Genomic DNA, 25,372 nt, shown 5'->3' with positions numbered 1-25,372 from the left:
CGTATGCGAGGCAATGTTGTTGTACTTTTTGTGAATCTTGTGATTTGTCACGGCTTGGACTTGCGTCCCTGCGAGTCACAACTTGTGAAACTAGTACTGTAGTGTAAAATCGTAGATTCTTGCTACGCCTCATATCGCGAACCATATCCTGTTCCTCTCGGAAGTATACAAACTGTATACGACTGTCGTAACGAGGCTCCGAGACTAACCACAAAGGCGTGCTTGTCCGTGTATGGCTTACAATAATTGCCAAGTATAGCTGAACCCGTTCTGAAAAAAAAAGAATCAAAATGCACCACGGTCTTCTTGAATACCCTTGACTTCCAGGCTGCAGGCGAGGAAGTCAAGGTTTTATGAAAGCTTGCAAAGGTTGCAATGATTGCAGTTTTCAATTGCCTCCGGTCATCATTCTATTTGCGGGTTATATATACTAAATCTAATCAAAGGCTCCATTAAATCCATCTGTGCGACCTTAAATTTTTTATTAACAGACTACTTGTACTATTGACACCACATGGATATATATTAAAAATTACACGCTGTGCTAGAGACTGCTCGTGCCATCGTAGACGACGAGTTCGAATATGAAGAGTGGTGGTCTTTAGCTATTACTAGAAAGCTCTAGAACCCTCTCACCCGGTGAAAAAAGACCCGACGTATGCGGACACCACTTTATACCGCCAGCTAGCAAAGCTGAGCCTAGCGCAGGTGTAAATGTGGCTACGCGAACACGTAATAAATTATAGTATAGTATAGTAAACTGTAGTAGTGCACATCCAAAAATGGGTTGAGTTTGGTATGAGAAGTGATCAATCTTTACTTACCCACTAGATCAAACAGGCAGTGCAAGCGGATAATTAGTGCAAGCTGAACAGGTCATTACTATCTTTTGCGCTGATGTGGGCTAAGCTTCATAGCGGCTCACAAACGGCCCGTGATATCGAGCACGACGCTAAACTTAACGTATTGTGTAGCGTTTGTACAAATGTTGTTTAAAGTGCAGGGTGTTTTGGGGTAAAGATGAAGATACAGTGATAGCTACATATAACAATAATAAAGAGATTACATTAATAGTATTAGAATATATATATTTAATCAGGTAAGCATGATGCTGGGGCCTCGGTATTTTGTACCAGTATAAATAACTGCACGGCCTACTAGAGACTGCTTAACAGTGGTCGACAGCATCGAGGACGCTTTTTTTACCCTGGCATTAAAATATACCAATCGAAAGCTCTAACTCTACAGAATCTATTTGTATACGTTTCAGTGCGATCTAGTTTAGCTGTGACTGCTCTTTATTTTATTCAAGTCTAAATCATAAAACCCTTATATTCGAATATAAATGTGTCATAAAATATTAGCTATCATAAACCTATCACGATAAAATAGAAACATATTATTGGCTAAAACGGGGAAAAGTCTAGGAGGCAAGCTACAAAATCATTTTGTACGCTCATTATGTTATTTCCCAGCCGTTTTTAGGATCAGCACTGAAAACCGCATCAAAAAAGTGGCGCCGCCGCGGCGGTAGTTCGGATAATTATTCCAAAACAACTGAGCCTATGTTCCTAAATCGACTATTTTATTTCATAAATCTGGGTATAATTTAGATTATCCGGCACGAAATGACTGTAAGCATCGAGGACGCTTTTTTGTGTAGCTGGAGCAATTAGTGCGGCTAGTTAATAATAATGTAGACGTGTTTGTCAGTGTAATACACTGTGTTTGGGCTGCAGCAAAATCACTTGTAAGAAATGTATGCTGGGTAGACGAGAGATCGACGCGCAACGTTCTCCGGCCCCGCCACGTTACAGCACGCATATTTCTGCCGTCTTGGCAGAATCGCTTCTGAAGACGGAGCTCACTAAGTTTATTTCTCAGATCCGAGCCAAAAGAGAAAAGAATACTGGGAGAGCCTCATAATTTAGCGCTAAGCTCAGAAATTCTCAACTTTCGTTTAGAAGAAGACCTCATGTGTTTGTCCAACATCAAGTATACAAAGAGTGAGTTGTAACAATGTGTTTTTGTGTGATGTTTCAGCTTGTCACTCTTACCCGAGTGGGGCCTAAACCTGTTCAGCGAACGGTAATGTCAGGCTGACTAGCTTCACCAGCTCTTCAGCCTTCTTACGACGGTTGTGTGTTTGTTTGGACACGCACGTCCACTTCTCGCCGTGGTGAGGGTCCGCCGTTACTGCACGCTTCAAGACCTTCTCCGCGGCATCCTTAGAGCCGTGCTTTAACTCGAACAGGTAGTAATGCGCCCACGCATCTCCGAGATCCGAGTCCAGCTGAATAGTGCGTTCCATCCACTTACGCGCTTTCGAGTATTTGCGTTCTTGCCAGAATAATTTCGCCACAGACAGACACACCGACGGGTCATTGTCTTTCTTCTTGAGCGCCGTGAACGATGCACGTTTCTGCTGTGCTCGAGGAGCGATATCGATGGATTCAGCCAATAGAATACCCGACTCTGGACACTCTTGTAAGGCCTTAGCCATCAACATCTCCTGACCCTTTGAATTATCCCATCGAGCCTCCAGACGAGCAGCTTCCAGCCACAACATGTCGTTCTTCGGGTTTTTCAGACGCGCCATCTCCAGCACCGAGCGTGCCTTCGTCACGCCGTTCATCTTCTCCTCTAACCGACTAGAAAGTGTCCACAACGCAATCGACTTTGGACAGTGCTGAACTCCCTCACGATACATCTTCTTCGCCTTCTCGAAGTTGGGCGGATCCAGCGCTTCATAGAATTGACCAGCCATCATATAAAGCTTCGGGAAGTCCGGGTACAGCTTGATGCCTTCCTGTACGAGATCTTCCTCGTCTTTGCGGTTCTCGGCGCACTCCCTTTCCAGCAGCACTGACTTCATCCATACGTGAGGCGACGGAGCTTGAGCACGTGCCTTTGCCAGCAATGCTCGAGCTAAGTCAATCTCGTCATTCTCCCACTCTAACTTGACGGCTGCCAGCCAAATCGCCTCACTATTCGGATTCGCACTGAATGCTTGGCGTAGAATCAAGCGAGCGTTCTCCACCGAGCCGTTCGTCCAGACTTCTTTGGCAGCCATAAGCCACAAGATCTCTGCGTGAGGACAACACGTGACGGCCTTCTGTAGCAGTTGTTCAACAGGTTCGGGACTCTTGCCCTCCTGGACCCTCTTCTCCAAGGCGACAGCACGAAGCCAGATTGACTTCTTGCCAGGAAACACCTTCAACGCTGCGGCGTAGATAGCCTTCGCAGTCAGCAGAGCACCGCGGTTGATGCTGTTCTCAGCGTCGTCCATCCACGTGCGCTTTCTGTCTTCAGGATCCACACCCACATCCAAGCTAGCACGAACAATGGCTGCACACGTCAATGGTGCATCAGCTAGTTCGCAGGCTTCTGCTTCCTTGAGCCACATTTCTCGGTTCATAACCACTTGGTGTTTCTGCAGCGACTTGAGTGCTAGCTGAATGATACGGTCAATCATATCCAAGTTCTTTCCTTGCGCTTCTTCCAGCTTGGCCGCTGTGATCCAGATAGACGGTTCAGTAGGGATCGCCGCTCGTGCCTTGTTCAATGTCTTCTTGGCGTTTTCGTACGTCTCCAACCGAGCCAACGCCAGCCACAGATCCACAGCTTGAGGAACGCACTCGACAGCACGACCGAGCAGGATACGCGCGCCGTCGACGTCTTCCAGTTCGATCAGCGCCTTCCACAGCTTTACGGAGTTGGGAATAAATTCAAGAGCACGACGCATCACGAGTTTCTTCAGCTCATCGTCGCTCTCAAGCTGCGCAGCTTGAAGCCACACTTTAACTGACTTGGGGACATGTCGAACTGCCTTAGCCAGAATCGTCTTGGCGTTCTCCGGGTTCTGCAGCCGTGCAGCTTCAAGCCACACATCCTCCTGTGTGGGACAAGACTCACAGCCTTGGGCGATGATCTTCCTGGCCTGCACAATCTTTCCTGCCACTTCCTCCAGTCGCGCGGCAGCGATCCATCCTGGTCCATGCTTCGGGTTCGTCATAGTCACGGATCTAAGCAGTAGTCTAGCCTTCTTAATGTCTCCAATCTCAGCGTCACTGGTGAGTTTCACGCTGTTTAAGTCCGTCAAATATCCCTTGGGGTCCACCACAGTCTGGCCTGAGATCGAGTCCGACATCTTGTCCAGCTTATGGGACAATTGCGCGCCTCGAGCTCCAGCCAAACCTGTCACAGAACTCGTCATGCCGCTGGGTGTCTCCATCCCGTTACCTGCCGGTGTGATAGTCCCGCTTACTGACGTGGAAAGGCCTGCGGTGGCTCCTAAGACACTGTCAGGAACGGGTGCGAACATCTCGTTGCGCTTCTGCAACGCCGTGTTGGTCTTGAACTTGAGAGAGTAGTCTCCAATGTCCGGGATCATTTCCCATTCAGCATCTGACATTTGCTGCAATGAGCTCTTGAGGTCCGCAAACTGGTCGCTGATCTTGGGCATCTCCTTACGCGCTTTCTTCAGTTCCTCGAGTTGCCTGATCTCCCTACGTCTCTTACGTCGCGAGTCCATTCGCTCATCCACCTGCTCGTAAATATCGTCTGCTTCCTTGTCATCATCGTCGTATGGTGTGTCCTGGAACAATCCGCGTGACGAATAGCCACTGAATTCGTCGTAGTTCGTCTCGCTGTAGTCGCCAAAGTCCTCGTTCTCATCTTTTTCGCGGCCAAATCCACCCATACCAGCCGTACCGGAGCCACGACCAGCACTTGGTCCTGGACCGGGCCTTCCTGGTACTTCTACGCCGCGTCCGCGTCCGGCGGGAGGCAGAAACGGCGCGTCTTGAGTACCGTCCTGCGCCATTGGCGCGCGTGCTGGCCCGATGTCCGAGCGCGTGGTGAAGCCCACAGCACCTCGACCCAGACCAGGCACATAGTTGGCCGGCGCGCCGGACGCGTACGTGTTGCGCACACGCTGCCCCAGACCGCTCATCGTTTAATAAGTGCTGATGTCCAAGTATGATTTCGATGTCCAATTTATCCGGATAAGCGATGTGGTCCACATATTTTGGGCTCTCTGAGTACCGGTATTCTACCAGAATACCGGAAAGTTGAAGCGAATTTCACGTCGGGTTCAACTGCAAAACCTGATGAGAACCACGTCGGATTTTGTCACAAGATTCTTGTGTCCTTTCACACTCGAATATTCCTGCCATGGTGATGAAATCTTTGCTCCGCCCAAGCCAACGCTTGCTACTGCAACATGGTGCACGCTCGCTTCAGACCGCGGCTGAGGCTGCCGCCAACGTGTCGTACACACGCGGGCTGTTTTTGGGCGTGAACAACGCGACGCGCGCCTTCCCGTACCCAAAGCTGTCGGACAGCGAGACAGAGACGCTGCAGATGCTCGTGGATCCTGTAAATAAATTCTTCGGGACTGTGGACTCTCGTGCCATTGATGAGACGAAAGAGATTCCGCAGCAGGTGCTCAACGACATGAAGGAGCTTGGACTCTTTGGTCTGCAGATTCCCGAGGATCTCGAGGGTCTTGGCTTGTCGAACACAGGCTACGCACGCGTGTGTGAGGAGATCACAGATGGCAGTTTGGCGGTGACAGTCATGGCGCATCAGTCTATCGGTCTCAAGGGCATCCTGCTTAACGGCAACGAAGCACAGAAGGCCAAGTACCTGCCCAAGCTAGCGACAGGCGAGCACGTCGCGGCTTTTGCGCTCACAGAACCTTCAAGCGGCTCTGATGCCGGGTCGATTAAGACTCGTGCTACAATATCAGAAGATGGTAAGCACTATGTCCTCAACGGAGGCAAGATCTGGATCAGCAACGGCGGGTGGGCAGAGATCATGACTGTTTTTGCGCAGACGGAAGTGGATGGCAAGGATAAAGTCACGGCTTTTATTGTTGAGCGAGCCTTTGGAGGCGTCACCAGTGGCCCGCCAGAGGATAAGCTTGGTATTCGTGGTTCCAACACGTGTCAAGTGTTTTTCGACAACTGCAAAGTGCCTATTGAGAATGTACTGGGCGGCGGTCCAGACATGAAGACGGGAGGCGCTGCAGGTGTCGGCCAGGGCTTCAAAGTGGCCATGAACATCTTAAACAACGGTCGCTTCGGTCTTGGTGCTTGTGCTGGAGCGTCGCTTCGTCGTGTGCTTGGTGCAGCAGCAGAACACGCTAACTCACGCAAGCAGTTTGGTGCGCCTTTGGCGAACTTTGGGCTCATCCAGAAGAAGTTCGGTGTTATGGCATTGGACGCGTACGCCATCGAGTCTATGGCTTTTATGACAACTGGTATGATTGACCGAGGTGATCCGTCCTGTGAGATTGAGGCGGCCATGTGCAAGGTGTACGGGTCGGAAGTGGCGTTCACGGGCATCAACGAGTGCATCCAGGTCATGGGTGGCACTGGGTTCATGAAGGAGTGGCCGTTCGAGCGTCTTATGCGCGACTGCCGTATCTTGTCAATCTTCGAAGGAACAAACGAGATTTTGCGCATGCTCATTGCTCTCAGCGGCATTCGGGTGCGTCCGCAGTCTGCTCTATTGCTTTGTAGCTCGAAGTTATTGACTTATGTTGTGCTATGTTGCCAGACTGCTGGGGAACGTCTGTCGAGTGTGGGCAAGTTGCTGCAGAACCCTTTGTCCGACCCATCGAGCGCCGCCAAGGAGATCTCGGATCGTTTGCAACGCAAGTTTTCGCCTACCCCACTGGAAGGAGTGCATTCGAGTCTGAAAGAACCAGCCGAGTTGCTGCAGAAACGAACGGCTGATTTTGGTGACGCTGTGGAGTTTCTTCTTCGTAAACACGGCAAGAAGATTGTGGACGAGCAGATGCAACTGGAGCGGATTGCCGATTCGGCCATCGCGCTGTTCGCCATGACAGCCACAATCTCTCGCGCCACGACGTCACTGAATGCGGGCATTGAGTCGGCCGAGCACGAGAAGAAGCTCACGACGCTGTACTGCGACCGGACGTCCAGCAAGATCCAATCGCTACTGGGCGACATCAAAACTGCCGTCAAGCACGACGAGCAACTGCGCGAGATCGCTAACGAGGTGCTCAAGGCTGAGAAGTATATTCCCAGCCACGCCACAGGCATCGATTGCTAAGGCAACAAAGCTGCAAGTGGCAACTGTACTGAACAATTGCATGATACATGTATAAAATTCACGCCAAATTGAAGCAAAAATTGATGTGGCACCCATGCTGAAGTTTGTTGCTCACTTGATTTCACTATTCCTTCAGAGTGATAGTCACCATTAGGGGAAACGTTGCCGTTATTTTCTGCACTCACCAATCTGCCAGCAATACCGCGACTCAATGGGGGCAACGTTGTCCACCGGCGGGGCGATGACGGTCACGCAGCGCCAGGACTCGCGGTTGCGACTACGTGAGCGTGCAAACTCGCTGCTACATCTCTGGGTGCGCTTCTGGATCTTCGCCACGGGGTTGGAGAAGCACGAGGAGCTCGCATGGCGTATCGTGCAGCAACTTAAGCACCACGTTTACCGAACCGCCAACGAGAAGCACGCGTTCTTCCACAATTTGACCATGACACTTGTGGAGCTTTGGCTGAGAACACTGCGGGCTGTGTTGGTACCCGATGTCTTTGCTCGCTATCTGTGTGCAACTTTCATGCTGCACATAATCTACGAACTGCAGTCTATTGCTCGCCAAGTGCTGGGCAAAACGTGCCTCCGCCTTACAGCCAACGGACGACGCACATTGAGACTCCGACAACAGTTGGCGAACGTCAAGACCTTCCAGGAGCGACAGTCAATCGCTGGAGAATTGGACAAACTCGAAGGCAAAGACAAGTGGCGTGAAGACCCAGCGTCCGGTCTCTTCCTGTACGAGCGAGTGATGAACAAGACGCAGATGTATAAGAGACTCAAGCTCGAAAACGACGTCATGGGGATCATGTTCTCGCTAAGAGCGGGGCTACTGAGGAAGCACTGGGGACTCGGAAACCCGAGACTTTACTCCGCCAGCAATGGTACGAGTCTATTATTTATTTCAACGGGATTTCCACTAATATTTTGTGGTTTTACTTGCAGTGGGAACGAAGCACGTGATCGAGGAGTATCTGGACACAATTGTACAGTCAATGAACGTCGTGCTGCGTGCAAAAGGAACAGACGAAGAGGACAACGACGAGCTTTCTATTGATAACAAGCTGGCGTTCTTCAGTGAAACTCGCCACGCCTTTGGACGCTCTGCCTTGATGCTGTCAGGTGGCGGAGCTCATGGATTCTACCACGCGGGCGTGATCAAGGCTCTGGTGGAGAACAATCTACTGCCTAACGTCGTTGCCGGCTCCTCGGCTGGATCAATCTTGGCAGGAGCGATCGCTGTTCGCCATGACGACGAGGTGCTGGAGTTTTTGTCGGGAGAAAACGTCAACCTGAACTTCCTCGGACCGAACATTACGGAGCAGGATCGAGTAACTTACACGCCGTCGTTCTTGTCTCCAGCACATCTGCTGCTTCCAAAAGGTGGCTTCGAGTTCGTGCGAGACGCGTTTATCCTGCTTAACCGGTTTCTAGACAAGCGTTATGTACTGGACACCAAGACTCTCCGTGACTGCTTACGTAGTGTCATGGGGGACTACACCTTTCGAGAAGCTTACGACAGAACAGGTCGAATCATCAACGTCACGGTCACACCAATGAGTACTGATGATTATCCTCAGTTGCTCAACTATCTCACAGCTCCGAACGTGATCATCTGGTCGGCATCTCTGGCATCTTGTGCGATCCCAAACGTGTTCCGTCCTGTGGAGCTGCTGGCCAAAGATGAGAATGGAAACATCGTTCCTTACTATCGCGAAGGACTGAAATGGAGTGACGGTAGTGTGGAGTGTGACCTCCCCATGGCACGACTTTCAGAGCTATTCAACGTAAACCACTTCATCGTGAGTCAAGTCAACATCCACTACAAGATCGTCTCGGGCCACTCCGCGTTCGGCAATGGACAAACGGGTAGTCTCATGAGCTTCTTCAAAAAGCAAATGAAAGCCTACATTAAAAACATCGCCGAGTTCGGATTAAACACTTCAGTGCTCAAGTTCCTCGACATCGGGATCGTTCCTCTCATCACACAGAAGTACGAAGGTGACATTACCATCTGTCCCACCGATAAAGTCCCTGCTGCGACGTTGCTGCGAACAGTGCTCACCAATCCTACACAAGAAACGTATCCTGATCTTCTACTGGCCGGTGAACGAGCTTGTTGGCCAGCAATCGCTCGGATTCGCACCATGTGTCGCGTTGAGTTCGCGTTAGAACGTGCAGTACGGTACTTGCGTGGTGAACAAGCTCTGGAGGACGAACGACGGAGTGGACGCAAGGCAATTGGTCGTGTACCGTCGTTCTACACTTCTCCCAGCTCCATGAACCTGTCCAACCTGGATCAATCTCCTCCCACCCCACGAGACTATGTGTCACCGCCAGCCAGCAAGGGAAAACGCACTCGACACGGCAGTCTCGAGGAAATGGGCAGCCCCGTAGCCAACCCCATGCGCCGGAACAGATCCATGAACATCGCTGGCGCTGTCATCTCGATAGATGGAGGTGCCAATGCCTCCGACTTCAGCCACTTTGATCTGTAAACTTGTCATTTTATTTTATTGATTTCAACTTCCTTTCTTTTTCATTTACTAGGGTCTCCAACTACTGGTAAGTGCATCGAAAAAACTTGGCACTGGTTCTGGGGCACAGAAAATCTGGCGTACGTAAAAATCTGGTAAGGTCGATATTTTCTCGTGAAGATCACCAAGTTGCTCTTGCAACATGCGACGTTCTTCCTGCAGTTTGCTGATCTTGTCTTCATCCGTTAAGCGAACCACATCCGACACGCAGTCACGAAGCACTTCTTCGACTTCCCGGTTGCCTTCTAGGCGTCCTAACTGCGTCTGGAAACGATGTAGACGAGTCTCCAAGCGTGTTTGTTCACGCTGTGCAGCTTGTTTCAGACCGAGTTGCTGCGTAGAACTTTGCTTCAGATTCCGCTCCAGTTCATCGCAATCGCCTCGAAGGTTTTCATACTCGCTCGCTAGTTGAGCTCGTGTCTCCAGCTCAGTTTCATACAACTGCTGTAGCTGTTGTCGCTCTTTATCCAGCAGCTCCATGTCTCGCTTCTGTTGCTGAGCATCAAGCTCCGCTTTTTTAAGCTGCTTCTGCAGCATCGTCCTCTCTGCTGCTTGATCCGCAGCACGTCGTATCCAGTCTTCTTTCTCTCCTTGATGTGTTGTACGCAGCGCTTCCACTTGTTTCATCAGCTCGTGCTTGGTACTTTGTGCCTCGGCTTCGGCTTTAGCCAAGGTCTCCTTCTCGTGCTGTAGTCGCACTTGCGTCTTCTCCAGCTCCTTTGTCAGCTCTGCTGCTAGTTCATGAAGCTGCTCGACCTTCTGGTTCGAGCCCAGACGCTCCTTCTCCAAGTCTGCAATCGCAGTGACGTGCTGTTGTGACGCGTGCTGTAGTTCAGCCAAACGCTCGACCTGAGTTGCAATTTTATCTTCCAAGTGCGTCTTCGCGTCGAGAAGCTGCTGCACTTCCATCGTTCTCTCTTGTACGTGCTGTTTCCACTCCATTTTCTCGTTCACATGCTGCTGTGCAAGCTGTTCTCGTGTGTGATTCCACTCAGCCTTCTCTTGTGCATGACTAGTAGCCATGCGCTGGAATAACGTTTCAAAGAACTCAAGCGAGTCGACACGAAGGAACTGGTAGAACGCCTTCTTCTTCGCTGGACCGCGAGCTTTTCGCTCGTACACTTCTTCCAGAACTTCCATCGTGGCTTGAAAAGCCTCCTCTTTATTGGCAGCAGCATCCCACGCACCCGCAGCCAGAGGCCGAGTCAAAAACTTGGCTCGAAGCTTCGCTAGTACCTTGACGCAGAACTTACTGGACCGCTTCTGTAGCTGTGTGATTAAAGCTGTACGTTGAGTATGCATGTGCTGCTTAAGCTTTTGGAAGCATGTAGCTCTCGAGGCTCCTTCCACCGAGCGCACCTTGAACAGCGTTAGTGCTTTCTCTTGAGCGTCCTTGTAAATGGCTTCAAATTCCGCCTGTGACAGAATCTTCGGACCGCTGTCCGCGTCATCACTTCCACCTTCGTCTGTATCTTCCTCCACTTCATCCGTCTCGTCCGAATCTCCTTCTTCCTTGGCCTTTTTCACTGACTTCTTACCACTTGTAGCTTCCATCAGAGTATCATATAACTCGATAGCAGCAGCAAGGGCAGCTTGACAGGTCGCATCGGATACGTACTCCCAGGCAGCCTTAATATCCGGCACTGCGCCACTGTTCATCGTGTCGGTGTAGCATTTTACAAGCTGAGCGACTTGCGGTCCATTCAGCGTCTTGCCTAGTAGTTCCTTTGCAGCCACCGACGACAACAGACGACGTCGTATAGCTGACATTTGTTCCACAAACTCGGGTCGCAGCTCAACATCCGAAAGTTCTGCTGCACGTCGTAGATCGCGCTCGTCAGTCACGGGACGGACAAGTGTAAGGCACTCGCGACGACCGAACAAGACTCGAATAGAGGCACGCGTGCGGTTCCGCTCAATCTGGCGCAGTTTTGTGCTCTCCGACGCCGTCAAACTAACGTCTCGTGCATCCAGCGCCTTCTCCAGATACTGGTTAGCAGTCAGGTCGTTGCCGTCGATCTGCATGTCAAGCAGAAAGTCACGCAGCAGCCACACAAACGGCGGGAAATGTGGCGCCAATGCTCGCGATTCCTCGAGCTTGTCACCACTCAGTGTCGCCTCTTCCGGACTCGTAGTGTGCCCACCAAACCCGTTATTAGACGCCGGTGTTGTGCCAGGATGTGTACTAACACAGACGTGTTTGGTCAGCTCTGACACAAGGTAGAGGCGGTCAACGGCGCCTTCGTCGATCACGCCCATGGTGTTGAACACGAAAAGTGAGCTTAGCAGCAGTCCGAGCGAGAAAATCTTGGCGTCATAGCTCTCATCATTATCTGTGGATGCCATACCCTCCGTGTCCAAGAACAAAACCAATTGGCCCGTGGGATTGCGCACCGGAGGCTGCGGGGCCCAGAGCCAGATGCCTCTCGTGCACGACTCGGTTGTCGGTCCCACTCGGAAGCCATCGATCTTGAAATTGACACTGCCATTGGATACGTTGCTATTGGCAAGTGAAGAAGATTCTTCGCTGGTGTTGATCCACGGGAAATCGTTGGGACGAGACGCGAGTTGATTGAGGAAGAAACTCTTGCCCGTCCTGGCAACAATGAATGGCGAGTCAGCGACGATAGGTAAGGCCACAACTTGAGCTTTACAACTCACCGATACTGTCCTGCCAAGCAGACAATTGCCACAGGCTCGTTGAGGCTCTCCAGCAGACTGCAATCAAGGCAGTAGACGGATATTGCGCACACATTGCGTTAGTAAAGCATCAAGGCGAAAAAAAACTGCAGATTAACTTGCATATGCATCAATAGTATAGTATATATGTTGATGAGCGCACCTGATGCCAGCATCCGTCACACGCAGCCCATCCGCGCCGCCCTCGATGAGGCACACGGGCGTCATGGCCGTTGCGTTTGAAATGAGTCAGTCTGTTGCAACGGGATGTGCAGGTTGATGTGTCGTCACACCACTTTCTTCAATTCAATGAATTGCGATCTTGAAGCGACGCGAAAGAGATAAAGTTGAAGATCATTACACCATTCACATGGAGCTGGACCAGCTCGACGTCGTGAGTCGCTGCATTGGGCAGACGCTGACGCCACAGGAGCGGTCGAACTTGGAGCTGGGCATGCTTAAGCGTAGCGCCACCGAGACGTTCCAGTCGCTGCGCTTCTGGGGACGCATTTCGGGCGAGACGCAGGACTACCTCATCTGTGTCGCCGTCATGTCCGGTAAAGACTACCCCAAGAAGAAATTTTACTTTTGGTACGCCACCGACTATACTGACTGATGCAGTTTAATGTGCTGAATCTACTGTTATGTGTCCGCAGTACCAACTCGTCACCGGAGCTCCAGCAGTTCCCACAGTTGAACAAGAAAAAGAGCACAATGGCAGCGGCTCTGACGTCGCGGTTGAAAGGAGATCCAGCGTTCTTGCTTAGTGACTCTGGAGATCCACAGAGCCAGGAAGAGGGCGACGCTCCATTCTGCGAGCTGGACCGACTCGCGTACATTGTGGAGGAGATCGACCACGCCACATCGGTAGTGCCGTTGGGAGCCTACGTCGTCTCTCCGATGCACCAGGTCATAGCCAACCCATCCTTCCATGGGCTAACATGGGATCAGTCTCTACAGCTCTACAATTTCTTCCACTTCCGCCATCCAGACCTACCTGAACGTGCTCAGATCATCGAGAATGCGGAAGGATTGGTGCGTGCTGGAGACTTCCTCGACCCGCTCATCCAAGACCTGGACGGCGTGTGGGTCATCTCCAAGGACAACACTGGCGCATACACGACACTACGCAACTACGTGTACCCGGGAGCATTCTGCTTCCATCGACCCGAAACAGCGCACCATGGCAGTGTCTACTTCGGAGACGGCCGAAAGAACCCAGACATCGCGTTCATGATCTAAGGCGGGACACTTTAAACCACTTGAGCCATTTCATTATCAGGTTGTCCTAGTCCTTTCTTGATGCCTCTGACTAGACTCGTTTTAATACGATAATTGCACGTAACAAAACGCAGTCTTCACTCTCCAGGTAGAGCACAAAGCCGCTACGTGTGCAGGCGGTTGAGGAAGTAGCTGAGATCGCGCACATTCGACGACGACTTGACCTTGCAGGTGCGGTAGATGGAATTCAGCGAGTCGTCGATCAACTGCTGCTCCAAGAGCTTTTGACACGCACTAAATGCTGCCGATGCTCGGGCACTGGCCTTCGAAGGCATGGGATCGCTACGGAACGTCTCCAGCTCCAGCTCCATCGGCAGATTTAGCTCAGCTGTGAACATGCTCTTGCCACCATAACGAGCCTCCGTAATAGTGTACAGCCGCTTCGCATCCACCGTGAACAACCGCGTGGGTAGCGACTGACAGAACTGGTTAATACAGGTGATACTACTGTCCAAATCCAGCACAGCACCCGTGGATTCGATCTCGATCTTGTGGACACCAGCCCCCATCATCTCGGCTGCAATCGAGCGCGGTTGTTGCTGGATCGTCTCAACTTTCTCTCGCGAGAACTCGAGCTGGTCAATCACCTCCACTTCACGAGTCAACTGTTTGTAGTACACCTCGTGACCCAAGTCTCCTTCTTCAGCCAAGTAGTACACGACGCCATCCTCGTGACGTGCTCGTCCCTTTAACTGCATCAATTTGCGCGCAGTCCCGACGCGATCCATCACAATAATTAGTCCGCATTGGGGAAAGTCAACTCCTTCCACCGACACGGCCGTGGACACCAACACACGAATTGATCCAGACTCAAACTTCTTCAGTGTGGTCTCCATCTTGTCCAGTTGAAAGGCTGCCGTGTCGCTACGTGATGCTCTTCCCAGGATGCTCGCAAACGGTTCGTCCACAGGGTCTTCTTCCATATTTTTGCCGTTTGTTTCCTCCTCATCAGGTTCCTCGGCGTCTTTGGTCGATACTGCAAACTTTTCGTTGAAAAAGTCCGACAACACACGACACTCCGTTCGTGTGTCCACGAAGACGATTCCTTGCAGACCCAGACGACTTCCATTGCTGTCTCGGTTCTGTTCTCCTTCGCCTTCTGCACGAGTGGATGCACTGACAACCTGCTCTTCCGTAGCTTCACTGTCGCTGTCTGACACGTCCGAATTGTCCAATTCAGCTCCAGCGACTTCTTCGACCTTGCCATCCTCATCGAACAGCTGTGCACGTAAGATCTCCTCCACCTTCTCTACTTTGGCAGTACACGCAAACTCGCAGCTAGTTCGCTTCCCAGCCAGCAGTAGCATGGTCTTGACGGCGTCTCTATCCAGTCCAAACATACTGCCGGGTACCGTAATCAACAACGATGCTGCAATGGCGAGACGATGGATCTCCAGCTCCACGAAGCGATAGTAGCACCATGGGCCCAGGTTCTTGTACACCGTGATACTGTTTTGCATGAACTTCTTCGTGGCCTTTTCCAGCTTGGACGGGTCTGTGGCTGCATGACTCTTCCCCTTCTTGACGAGTTTCTCGAACACCGCCAAGGCCTTGACTTCCGCCAACTCCTTCTCGATATTCTCGTAGATCCACGCTCCATTTGTTGGGTCTTCTTGCGCTTCCTCCCCCTTCACAGCCCACGGTTTCTGGACCGAGTACGTCTCGTAGATCATCGGCGCTGCTGCTGCGAACTCGGCGATCTGGCTCTTGTCCAGCTCCACTTTCTTCATCTCAGCGTGGAGCTTCTCAGCGCAGTGGCGTGTGGGGCAAGCGGTGGTGCCAAAGATGCGGGGCATGCAGGCTGAATTCTCCTGGTTGAACATCTTAATAACCTGCGCGTACGGGTGGCGCTTAGTCACGTGGTGACATTCGTCGAATACCAGCAAATTCATGCGACTAAGCGACACGTAGCCCTTGAGCAGCACGTTGCGCACGATCTCGGGCGTGCACACGAAGACGCGCGTGAGCTGCAGCTCACGTTCCCATTGTGTAGCGTCCCATAGGTCAGCGGTCCGTCCGCAGTACGAATTGACGCGCAGAGTGCTGGTCTGGCGGATCTTTGCCGTGATTTGCACCACCAATTGGCGCGTGGGGGCCATGAAGAAGGCGCGCTTGTCTCCCGAATAGTCCTGCTCGGATAGCAGCGCGATGGCCAGGAACGTCTTGCCGATACCCGTGTCACCCACCATCACCACGTTCTTCTCGCGCGCAAGCTCCAGCACCTCGCGCTGGAACGCGCGTAGCTCCACCTCCTCCATCGTCTTCACCCTTGGTGGACGATCCGAAAGCTGATTAAATGTAGGAAGTGTCTAGGCTCACCAATATTTTTTGACATAAAACAAACATTTGGAGTACCGGTCAATACCGGTATCCAAAATTTCTAACTTTGTTTTTCAAAATTTGCGAGTCTCTATCGCCGTTCATTAGACCGTCTTTCGCTCCCGCCTCCCGCTCCCCCCAGCTCTTCCCAGTTCTTCCCCGGTACTTCCTATCGGCGCCGCTCGTCGTAGCGTCATGTCAGCAAGCCGAATATCGCGCCCCACCAGTGGAAAGGCTAATCTCCAAGATGGAGGCACTTCCGAGAGCTTCAGGCGATGAAAGCCGAGATAATACGGGGCATACAACGCGGAAAACAATTCAACTTACTTTCCCTCCATTCAGCGGTGTATTTGCATCGTGGCCTGACCTTGAGGCGGCTTTTGAACGGTACAATGACATTTGGCGGGTGCGTTTGATGTGATGTATCTAATAAATGTGTTGACGCGTAGGTACCAGAAGGACACTCATCAGATTTACAAGTTGCGAACAAGTAACTCTGTACGTGATCGGAATCGTGAGCGAAGTAAACGTTGTGCTTTGACAGGTACACAGCCTGTCCTGTACGACGAGAAATTGGTGTTCTACTCGAAGACCTTTATCTGCACTCACGGTTGGCAGTTTAACCCCCGTGGAAAAGGCATAAGAACAAACCACACTGTTCGAGGGATTGGTTGTAAGGCGAGACTGAACGCGCTCCTGAAACAAGACGAAGGCGGAGTGTACACGGTATGTGTTTCAAAGCACACGTCGGTCCACAACCATAGCGTTGGTCCTGAAGAGTATTTCACGTACGCTGAGACTCGCAAGGTGGACTCGCCTGACACCAAGATTGTTGTTAAAACAATGTGACAAGGTAAGATCAACAGTGGTACAATAAATAGCTGGTCATTTGCTAACATGATGTCTTCTAGGTGGGTCCAACCGCAAAAAGATTCTGCGATATTTAAAAGAAGCATCCGGAAAACCGATCCAGCCAAAGGACGTCGAAAACATGATTGCTCAGATGCGACGCGAAATATACATTTCGCCGGATGACAATGTCCGCGTTTCACATTTGTTGCAAGATTTCAGTGAAGGTCCAGGAACGTTTGTCAATATCTATCGCGATCCAGGTTCCGAATTGACGAGCTGTATAACCTTCCAGACAGCACATATGAAAAGGATGGCTCGCAAATTCCCAGAAGCACTTTGTATAGATGCCACACACGGCACAAACATTAACAGGTACGATGTGAGCACCAGTTTATAAATTGGTGACATAATTACCAACACGTTAGGTGATGTCACCAATTAGGTAGGAATTGGTTTCATATTCATCAATTACTAACAATGAATTTGATGTAGGTATCGGTTGTTTAGTTTCATGGTGACAGATAAATTTGGCAGCGGGGCGTTTGTTCAGCATGCCTTGATTGACGGAGAGACAAAGCCTAACATGAAGAGTGCGTTCAAGGCATTTAAACAGAACAATCCAGCGTGGGCCAATATCAAGGTGGTGATAATTGATAAGGATTTCACTGAACTTGGCGTACTAGCAGAAGAACTACCTGAGGCTACAGTGATTCTTTGTCATTTCCACGTCATTGACTATCTCAAACGCGAAATCAGCAAAAAATTCTACGCGTTTACGGCATTTGAGAAGATACATGCCAAGAACTTGATTACGATGATGGTGCGGACTGGTGATGAACGAGAATTCGATCGCTATATGCGAGCCCTTCAAGCTCTTTGTAAGAGTAAGCAACAATTTTTGGAGTATCTAAAAGCCAATTGGTTAAGCTGTAAGCCATTGTGGTGTACGTTCCTGCGCGGATGCATCCCTCACTTGGACAACAGCACAAACAACCGATTGGAAGCAAGTTGGGGGGCTGCGAAAGGTATTCTTCATCGCCACATGCCCATGGATGAGTGCATCAGGGTGTCACTGATAAAGGAAAGCGAGGATTTACGAGTTGGTACCGCTATTTAAAGGCCTTAGATAACATGGTTCGTGATGACAAAGTTCCGCTAATGTTGGATGCAGAAAGGAACGGTTCAGGCACGCTCAGCTCAGGTGATATAGGAGAAGCCGATGACGATAGTGCCAATATTGGTGGTATTACCACCAATATTGGTGATTTTACCACACATTTGGACGCACTGGGTGAGAACAGTACCAATCCACCATGCATCTCGACTTCTGGACAGGAGTTTAAGGTGGGCCTCGAAAAACCTCTTCAAGTTCCGCTGGACGAAGAAGAACAAAACATCCGAGAGACAAAAACGGGCGTCGAAGAAGCTGTCTTCACTTTCAGCGAAGCGAAAACTTGAATTGGACGAGACAGCTGAAGAAAAGTTTCCCCACAAAATATTGGATGATGATGTCAAAAGCATAGTAAAGCTTAATACAGCTAGTCGTCCATCTGGAAGACCAAAGCAAAAGGAAAGCTTTAAGAAGACAAAGAGGAGCAAGGAGATTACGGATACTTTAGCGTATGTGGACACGGTCGCCACTGTGGGTGATGTTACGTTGGAAGTTTTGGACGAGGTTGTGAAGACACAACAGCTTTCAATAGCGGTTGTTGGAGATGCTCTCGACGGTATCCGCCGCATGTTCGATGGTGCGGTTTTCAAACGTCCCAAAGCATTAGTGATCAAGGGTAATCACTCCCGTTCTGTAGAGAGCAATATCCGATTCGTGCTTCCAGGTATGTAAATGTGTTATTTTCAATATTTTGGTGATATTGGTGTCATCTTCACCAATACTTACCAACATGCAAACTCATTAACCAATATCTTGATAGAAACTTTGGTGATGAAAAGCATAGACTCGGCTACAAACGTGAAGATCCGCGAAGAGCTAATCAATGACACAAAACTGGCATCAAGTGATATAGTGATTTCAATTCTTGGCGTTGGGACGTTTAGTCTGGTGGATATAGAGCGAATGCGAACGTGGCACGAATTATCAAAGAAGCTGACCAAGGCCCGGAAGCTGGTTAAGTTTGTGGAGAAAGTTGTTATTGATGACGACCACAAAGAAGTGGAGCGTCAACGCATCCTGCACATGATACCTTTCATGAACGTCGACAGTGTTTTTAGTGCAAATGGCCACAATATTTCGTTCTTGGATTTAGCAGGATATGGAGGTGACCAATGGCTGAGTGATTCGTGTGTATTTCTGGCTTCGCTACGCGTTGTCAAAGAGGCAGAGCCACAAACCTGGCAAAATCCGAAATATGTTACGGTTGTTGACCCACTATATTTGCAGCTGTCAGATGTGGAGCGAAGGAATCAATACATCGACACAAAGGGTCATATTTTCACGGAGATGCACTCAAATCGCATCGTTTGCTGTCCAACGTACGTTGACATTGAATTTCCTCACTGGTGCGGCATCATTTTTGACATGGAGCGCAAAATTGAGTGGAAGTATGATCCGTTCCACAAAAAATCGATTTTGGATGCAGTGCAAGAGGTTATAAGTGGCGTTTTCATGAAATTTATGAGCTCTCACATGGAGGTGCAAGCTAAAACATTTACTGGATGGCGCCAATGTGATGGACACAGCTGTGGTGTATTGGTCGTGCAATGGTTCGAGCAGTATTTGTCACTGGTGCAAAGCACACCTCCCGATGCAAGCATTCCACTTGCCCACGATGATAAACTGGATCCGAAGCAACTAGCATATGAGAGGTACAAGCATTTCTCGTACGTATTGGATAGCGTAGTGACCAACGTCGATACTTAGCATAAATAAACCATCTTTAGTCTATGAGTGAGAAGGATCTTCAAATTCATCTTGGGCTTAACACTTAGTGGGTTTGAGGAGTGTGCTGCAAGTCATTTGTGTAGCTACATAATAGTAGAGAAACTTCTCTAAATACCACACAAGAACCGGTAGCGTTTTAAGGCACTCTCGTCTGCTCTATGCACAAAATATTGGTGAGCGTAGGGAGAGCCTTAAATGTAACAACAAAAATGGAAACCGTTTGTAATTGGCTGAAACTAATATTATCTCAAAAAGTTACGTCTTCCACTTCAACTTGAAGCCAATCTACTTCTTGCCCTTCTTGGGCTTGCCGGACGGACGCTTGCCCCCTTTCTTGCCGCCTGCGTTGGGGCCGTGCAGACCTGGCGCTGAGATCTTGACAGGGCCGACCATACAGTTCACCAGCTCGTTGTCCAGGATGCAGCGCATGAGCTCGCGCTGCACCACGACCGGGTTCACGTCTGGCTGAGCCTCCTCGTCCGCGTCGCCGTTCCCGTGAGAGCCGCTCACCTTGCTAGAATCCTTCTCGTCCTTGAGGTTGGAGGCGAAAAAGTGCTCCATCGCCTGCTTCGCCGCCTTGCCCTTCTTCTGGCTACCCGGCGTCAGCTTCACCTTGTACTTGAACTTGGTCAGCGATGCGTACGGAGCGCACATGGGCATTGCGAACAGCACAATATCATTGGGAAGCGGCTCGCCTGTGAAGGCATCGAAGAAATCGACGCCTTCAGCCTCGTCCTCTTGTTCATCGAGGTATTTCTCCTTCTTCTCACGTTGCTGGCGAATGTATTCCTCACTCACTTCTGTCTGAGCGTTACCACCGGCGACGTATTCTCCGTCCTCGTCTCCTGATTGCTCGGCCGGGTCGTTCTCTTTCGTCGGCTCTTCGTCCTCCTGTTCTTCTTCAACGACGTGGCCCAGAGCTTCCATGCGTAGTCGACGGTCCTCGTCGTCCTGATCAGCGTATTTCTTCTTCATCTTCTTCATCTTGCCCTTCTTACCACGAACACTCTTCTTCTGTGCCGTCAGGACAGAAGCCTTATCTTTTCCCTTGCGCTGTTGCTGAGCTGGAGGCTGCTCACCTATCAACTCGGGCGTCTTGCCCTTCTTCAGGTCACGACGCTCCTTCACTGACAGGCGCTTCTTACCTCCACGCTCCGTAGAAGCATCAGCAGCGTCTTCCTCTTCAGCGTCGTTTTCGTCGTCTTGCGCTACACTCGCAGCTTTAGAGTGCTTCGACGTGCTCTCATCTGCTACAGTCTCAACCGTCTCAACTGTCTGCACCTCCGGCTGCATTTCTTCAACACGGGCCACACTTTCCTCGCCAGCATCATCCTCAGGACCTTCAGCTACACGGAGATCTCTTCCTTCGCCTTGTCGAGCGTGGTTGCCGATACAGCTATCGTCTATTCGAAAAAGAATCGCCAACCCCATCTCGAGTCTTGAAGGCTGGATGTAGTTCTTCTTGCCACGAATCATAAAGCTACCCGTCGTAAGGTACTCGCCAGCGGGGGCTGTCTTCGAGACCTGGTCTGCATGCACCCAGTAGGCACCAGCAATCACCTGGCTAGTCCAAGCATTGCTTCGACACACACTCATGCATCCTGCCTGCTCAAGCGTAGCCACAGGAATCGACGGGAGCTCCTGAGTCTTTTTGTCCTTCACCGTCGCATGGTTGCGCACAATACACGTCGCAGCACCATGGAGATCGGCGTGGACATAAACGTCACCCTTGCGCAGATATCTCTTCACTAGCAGCTCGTTCTGATGAGCGTCTTTGCCTGCGACGACCAGGTATTTCTCGTTGGTGAGGAACCAGTGGAACTTCTCGAACCAGAGTGTTTTGCGTCGCTGGTAGATGACATTGCGCTTGGTCTGCTGCTTCTCGAGGGTCTTTTTAGTATTCTTTTCAGCCAGTGCGATGGCCTTGTCGGTCGCTTCGGTGGCTTTCTTCACCTTCGCACCGGCTTTCTTTTTCTTGGTGTAGATTTCTCGAGCATTGGCCAGAGCCGAAAGCGACAAGTCGATCCAGATGACATGAGCCTTCTTGTCTTCCTCACCTGTGCCATCACCGCCGTCCTCGTAGTCGTCCTCATCGCTATCGCAGAGTAAAATAGCTACACGATTGTGTTCCAGGTCAAGTTGGTGAATGAGGCTGGCCACGGGGTTGCCGTTCTTCTGTTCGTAGCGTACAAGTTCCTCCAGACCACGCCAATCCATACCGCTAGCCAGTGCGCTTCGAATAACGAGCAGGACATTCTCCACATCTTGTTGGTTGGCTTCAATGAGCTGCGCATCCTGGAAGCTCTGCTCCTGAACCTCACGCAGCTGAGCGAGTTGCTGCTGCTGATTCTTCTTGAGCTTCGCGAGTTTGTTCTCCGCTGCAAGCTGAGCGCTCTGCTTCGCCACCTCGGCAGTCTCCGCCTCAAAGCGCGAGAAATACTCATCCACTGCCTCATCAAACGTATCAAAGCTCTTCACCTTCTTGTATGCTTGCAGGTGCTGCGCATACAGATAGGGCGTGAACTCCTCGAACTGCTCTGGGGCATTTTCACCCGCTACGTCCTTTAAGATGATGAATCCGCACTTCTGCGAAGTCGTAGACGGGTCTTTAGCAACAGGTGCAGCATCTTCCTCGTCGCTGTCTCCTGTGTCAGCAGTATCATCACTTTGAAGAGGTACAGGGCCATTGACCGATGTCTGTTCGTCCTGCAGTCTCTCCAACAGCTTCCAGCCTTCCTGGATTTCAGCCAATAAGGCAGCTAATTTGTCCTCTCCGAGAGTTGTAAACTCCGCAGCGTTCTTGATCTTCAGCGTAGGCGAGATAGCCGCGCGCACCAGACAGTGCTCGATAATAACGGGACCTAATCCACCGAACGTTGACTCCTTGACCAACAGTAGCTGCTTGATGGTCTGCGCCTTTTTCTTCTTCTGCGTCTTGCCCGGCAGCGCGATCGCCGCCTTGGCCTCTTGTTGCTCAAACCACCTGTTAACGAACTCGGTGAGCTGTTCCGTGGTCTGGATACCGCGCTGCTTCTCCTGATCACCTAGAAGCTGCACGGGATACTCCTGCTTGACCGCCATCTTGACGTTCTCGTCGAAGCGATGTGTGCGCAGCAGCGACAAGATGCGGTAGTCTCCGTCTGTGAGGATGATGTTGCCAGACGCGTACAGCTCCAGAATGAGGTGGCATTTGAGTGCATCCTGGCCAAACGTAAAGTCCACGACGCGATCCCCTTCCAGCTGCGTGAGTGCCGACAGCCTCTTGCCACGCAGATGCTTCCGCAACTTCATCGTAAATTGGCTGGGCAGAGCATTACCAGCCTTGGCATCACGTGCGTATTTGCTGGTGTGAAAGCGCACGCCAGACTCGAGTAGTAGAAATACCTTGGGGAACGGCGGTTGGTGAAGCTTGAGGATATATGTCTTGGCTGCACCGCTATCTCCCTGTCCCTGCACGTCGTAAATATTGGTCACACGCATATTCACCACGTTGGCGCGGATGCTGCCAACCATCGCGTGGATGTCATCGATGGACATGCGCGTCTTCTTCATGGTGGCGCGATCGTAGGTTGATCACTTATGTATCCCTCGCAGCTCAACACAAATCGCGTGGCCCACATGGTTTAATGTTGGATACATCAGTCGCCTGATGCTTTTTTGTGCTTTTCATGTAATTTGCCGTCCGATTTTACTCAAATTCGGACTTGAGGTACTCCGGTTTTTGATTTGTAAAATCACTCTGTTCGCCATTTAAATCTTTGCTGATTAGTGTAAATCGTCAGTTCCGAGTCTAGACCCCACGCGAAGGCCGCTCAAGCTACAAAAGAAGGTGCGCGTGGTCAAGGTCGCGCATGCGGTGAGCCAGAAGCCGCTCAAGCTGGAGAAGGAGTTGGGAACGGCGCCGGCCGCGTTTGTGATAAACAAGAAGCTGTTCGAGCTGTAGAAGGTCGCGCCTGTGGGGAATCTGAAGCTTGTCGAGTGCAGAAGGAGGTGTGCGTGACCACGAACGTGCTATGGGAAGCTTCTCATCCTGTGGAAGGCGGCGATTGCAGGCCAAAGTCGTGTCTGCTGTAAACCTAGAGCTGCTCAAGCTGAAGAAGGAGAGCTGGTGACCAAGGAGCCGCTCCAGTAGCTGCGGAAAGGCCGCGCTGGTGGCCACAGAGTTGCCAAAAGAGGTGGGCGCGGACATGACCACGCCGGAGATGAATAAGGAGCGGCTCAACGTGCAACAAAGAATTGGAGATTGCGTGAAGAGTAGAGCTAGTGGCCAAGGCGCCGCTGAAGCACCTGAACGTGGTGCTGTGGTCATGGCCACACAGGTGATCTAGGAGCCGTTTAAGCAGCTAAAGGACGGATGGTCAGGTGGTATTACTGGTGGACCTGCTACACAAAACTATATGGCCGTTGCGCAGGCTAGACTTCCCGAGGGCAGTGATATTAAAATTCCCCAGAATACGACGTTCCGACAGCTTCTACATATTGATGAGCAAGAACGATCAATGAATGAAGAGATCGCATCGACACAGCTACAGCACGATGCAGCTTATCGCATCATTCGCGTTCAAATCCACGGCGTTCCAGTTCCACTAAAAGTCAACATAGCGGACCTCCGCGATGCCCTTGGTCTACCGCCATATAGTTTGTGCCCTCCTTTTTGAGGACCAATAGAGGTTGACACGCCTGACCCAGCGCAAAATATTGTCGATATAGACCACATGGAGCCGAATGAAATGGAAAGATCACATTAAATACATCTAGTTGACCTGTATTTCAAGTTTTTGTGAATGATAACCACAATCCATGAAACGGAAGCTATACTGATGTTCCTTCCTCCATATTCCCCAGACTTAAACCCAATTGAAGTCACCTTCTCACTTCTTAAGAGGTGGATCCAACGAAATGCAAATATGGCATTCCAAGCTGACCCAGTTGCGGTGATGAAAGTTGCGCTCTACAACTGCACACGACAAAAAGATTCTGTAGGTTTAAATCTTTACACCTGGAGTTCCTCGTACATGTGGATTTTTGCATTATCCATGATGACGATTGACCTCGGTAGTGGCCATCGATTCAGGTAAGGCGCAATTTTGGTCTTGAAAATCTCATGAAATATCGCTCTCGTAAAAGTACCTTCAGTAATCCCCCAACCAAAGAATCCGTTGACATCGACCGCTGCTAGCAACGAAACTCGATTCCCTCGGCTAAACGGTAGTACAGCATGAGCAGGAGTATTCCTGGCGGACCACCCATACTTCCTCAATACAGATCTGTTTGACAAAACAATAGGTTAATAACCGCTTGTAGCATAAGTAAAACAAAATAAACTGATAAAACGAAGTTACTTACCGGCCGTCTTTTGACGTTTCATCTACGAAGACAAGTTGATCAGGTCCACTATAAAACGGTAGCAGACGGTTGATATATTCTTGTCGGTCTCTAGGGACACTCTACTTCGCACGTTTTGTCAAGACCTTGCGCGTTAATCCCAGATCGAACCGTAACGCACGGCAAATTGTTGAATCTGTCAGGCTTATCGAAGCTCCGAATTGAAGTTGTAGCTCCTTTCGAAGCTCTTCAAAGTAGAAACAGGGGTGGGCGTTGACATACTCTCGCACAAATGAGCACACATGATCCGGCCACCTTGACGATCGATTTCTTGTTTTCTCGGCTAATACGTTCTCAGTCCGTTTAAAGTCGTGATACCAACGACTTAAGCTGC

At 50.6% G+C, this 25,372-nt stretch overlaps 8 protein-coding genes across 8 annotated transcripts; 3 read left to right on the top strand and 5 right to left on the bottom strand.

Moving 5' to 3' along the window:
• Nucleotides 1-2,007: 2,007 nt before the first annotated feature.
• On the bottom strand, nt 2,008-4,954 carry PITG_09956 (pre-mRNA-processing factor, putative; the record flags this gene model as incomplete). Its single annotated transcript, XM_002902455.1, has 1 exon — nt 2,008-4,954. One exon carries the CDS (start codon nt 4,952-4,954, stop codon nt 2,069-2,071), a length of 2,886 nt encoding a protein of 961 aa, XP_002902501.1.
• Nucleotides 4,955-5,169: 215 nt separating this feature from the next.
• Nucleotides 5,170-7,179, top strand: PITG_09955 (acyl-CoA dehydrogenase family member 9, mitochondrial precursor; the record flags this gene model as incomplete). Its single annotated transcript, XM_002902454.1, has 2 exons — nt 5,170-6,495; nt 6,565-7,179. 2 exons carry the CDS (start codon nt 5,182-5,184, stop codon nt 7,081-7,083), a joined length of 1,833 nt encoding a protein of 610 aa, XP_002902500.1.
• Nucleotides 7,180-7,284: 105 nt separating this feature from the next.
• PITG_09954 (patatin-like phospholipase, putative) lies at nt 7,285-9,584 on the top strand (the record flags this gene model as incomplete). Its single annotated transcript, XM_002902453.1, has 2 exons — nt 7,285-7,970; nt 8,032-9,584. 2 exons carry the CDS (start codon nt 7,295-7,297, stop codon nt 9,582-9,584), a joined length of 2,229 nt encoding a protein of 742 aa, XP_002902499.1.
• A 48-nt stretch (nt 9,585-9,632) lies between these two features.
• PITG_09953 (guanylate-binding protein, putative) lies at nt 9,633-12,530 on the bottom strand (the record flags this gene model as incomplete). Its single annotated transcript, XM_002902452.1, has 4 exons — nt 9,633-12,105; nt 12,166-12,219; nt 12,285-12,341; nt 12,466-12,530. 4 exons carry the CDS (start codon nt 12,528-12,530, stop codon nt 9,633-9,635), a joined length of 2,649 nt encoding a protein of 882 aa, XP_002902498.1.
• Nucleotides 12,531-12,672: 142 nt separating this feature from the next.
• Nucleotides 12,673-13,544, top strand: PITG_09952 (radial spoke protein; the record flags this gene model as incomplete). The annotated part of the gene is made up of 2 exons (XM_002902451.1): nt 12,673-12,893; nt 12,959-13,544. The coding sequence occupies 2 exons, from the start codon at nt 12,673-12,675 to the stop codon at nt 13,542-13,544; spliced, it is 807 nt and encodes a 268-aa protein (XP_002902497.1).
• A 143-nt stretch (nt 13,545-13,687) lies between these two features.
• Nucleotides 13,688-15,841, bottom strand: PITG_09951 (dicer-like, putative; the record flags this gene model as incomplete). Its single annotated transcript, XM_002902450.1, has 1 exon — nt 13,688-15,841. The coding sequence occupies one exon, from the start codon at nt 15,839-15,841 to the stop codon at nt 13,688-13,690; it is 2,154 nt and encodes a 717-aa protein (XP_002902496.1).
• A 4,097-nt stretch (nt 15,842-19,938) lies between these two features.
• Nucleotides 19,939-23,205, bottom strand: PITG_09950 (uncharacterized protein; the record flags this gene model as incomplete). Its single annotated transcript, XM_002902449.1, has 2 exons — nt 19,939-20,855; nt 20,967-23,205. The coding sequence occupies 2 exons, from the start codon at nt 23,203-23,205 to the stop codon at nt 19,939-19,941; spliced, it is 3,156 nt and encodes a 1,051-aa protein (XP_002902495.1).
• A 265-nt stretch (nt 23,206-23,470) lies between these two features.
• PITG_22903 (uncharacterized protein) lies at nt 23,471-23,962 on the bottom strand (the record flags this gene model as incomplete). The annotated part of the gene is made up of 1 exon (XM_002902448.1): nt 23,471-23,962. The coding sequence occupies one exon, from the start codon at nt 23,960-23,962 to the stop codon at nt 23,471-23,473; it is 492 nt and encodes a 163-aa protein (XP_002902494.1).
• Nucleotides 23,963-25,372: the final 1,410 nt, after the last annotated feature.

Source organism: Phytophthora infestans, genomic scaffold (assembly GCF_000142945.1).
Source record: "Phytophthora infestans T30-4 supercont1.17 genomic scaffold, whole genome shotgun sequence".
NCBI lineage: Eukaryota > Oomycota > Peronosporomycetes > Peronosporales > Peronosporaceae > Phytophthora > Phytophthora infestans.
This window is presented reverse-complemented; position numbering and strand designations above follow the sequence as displayed.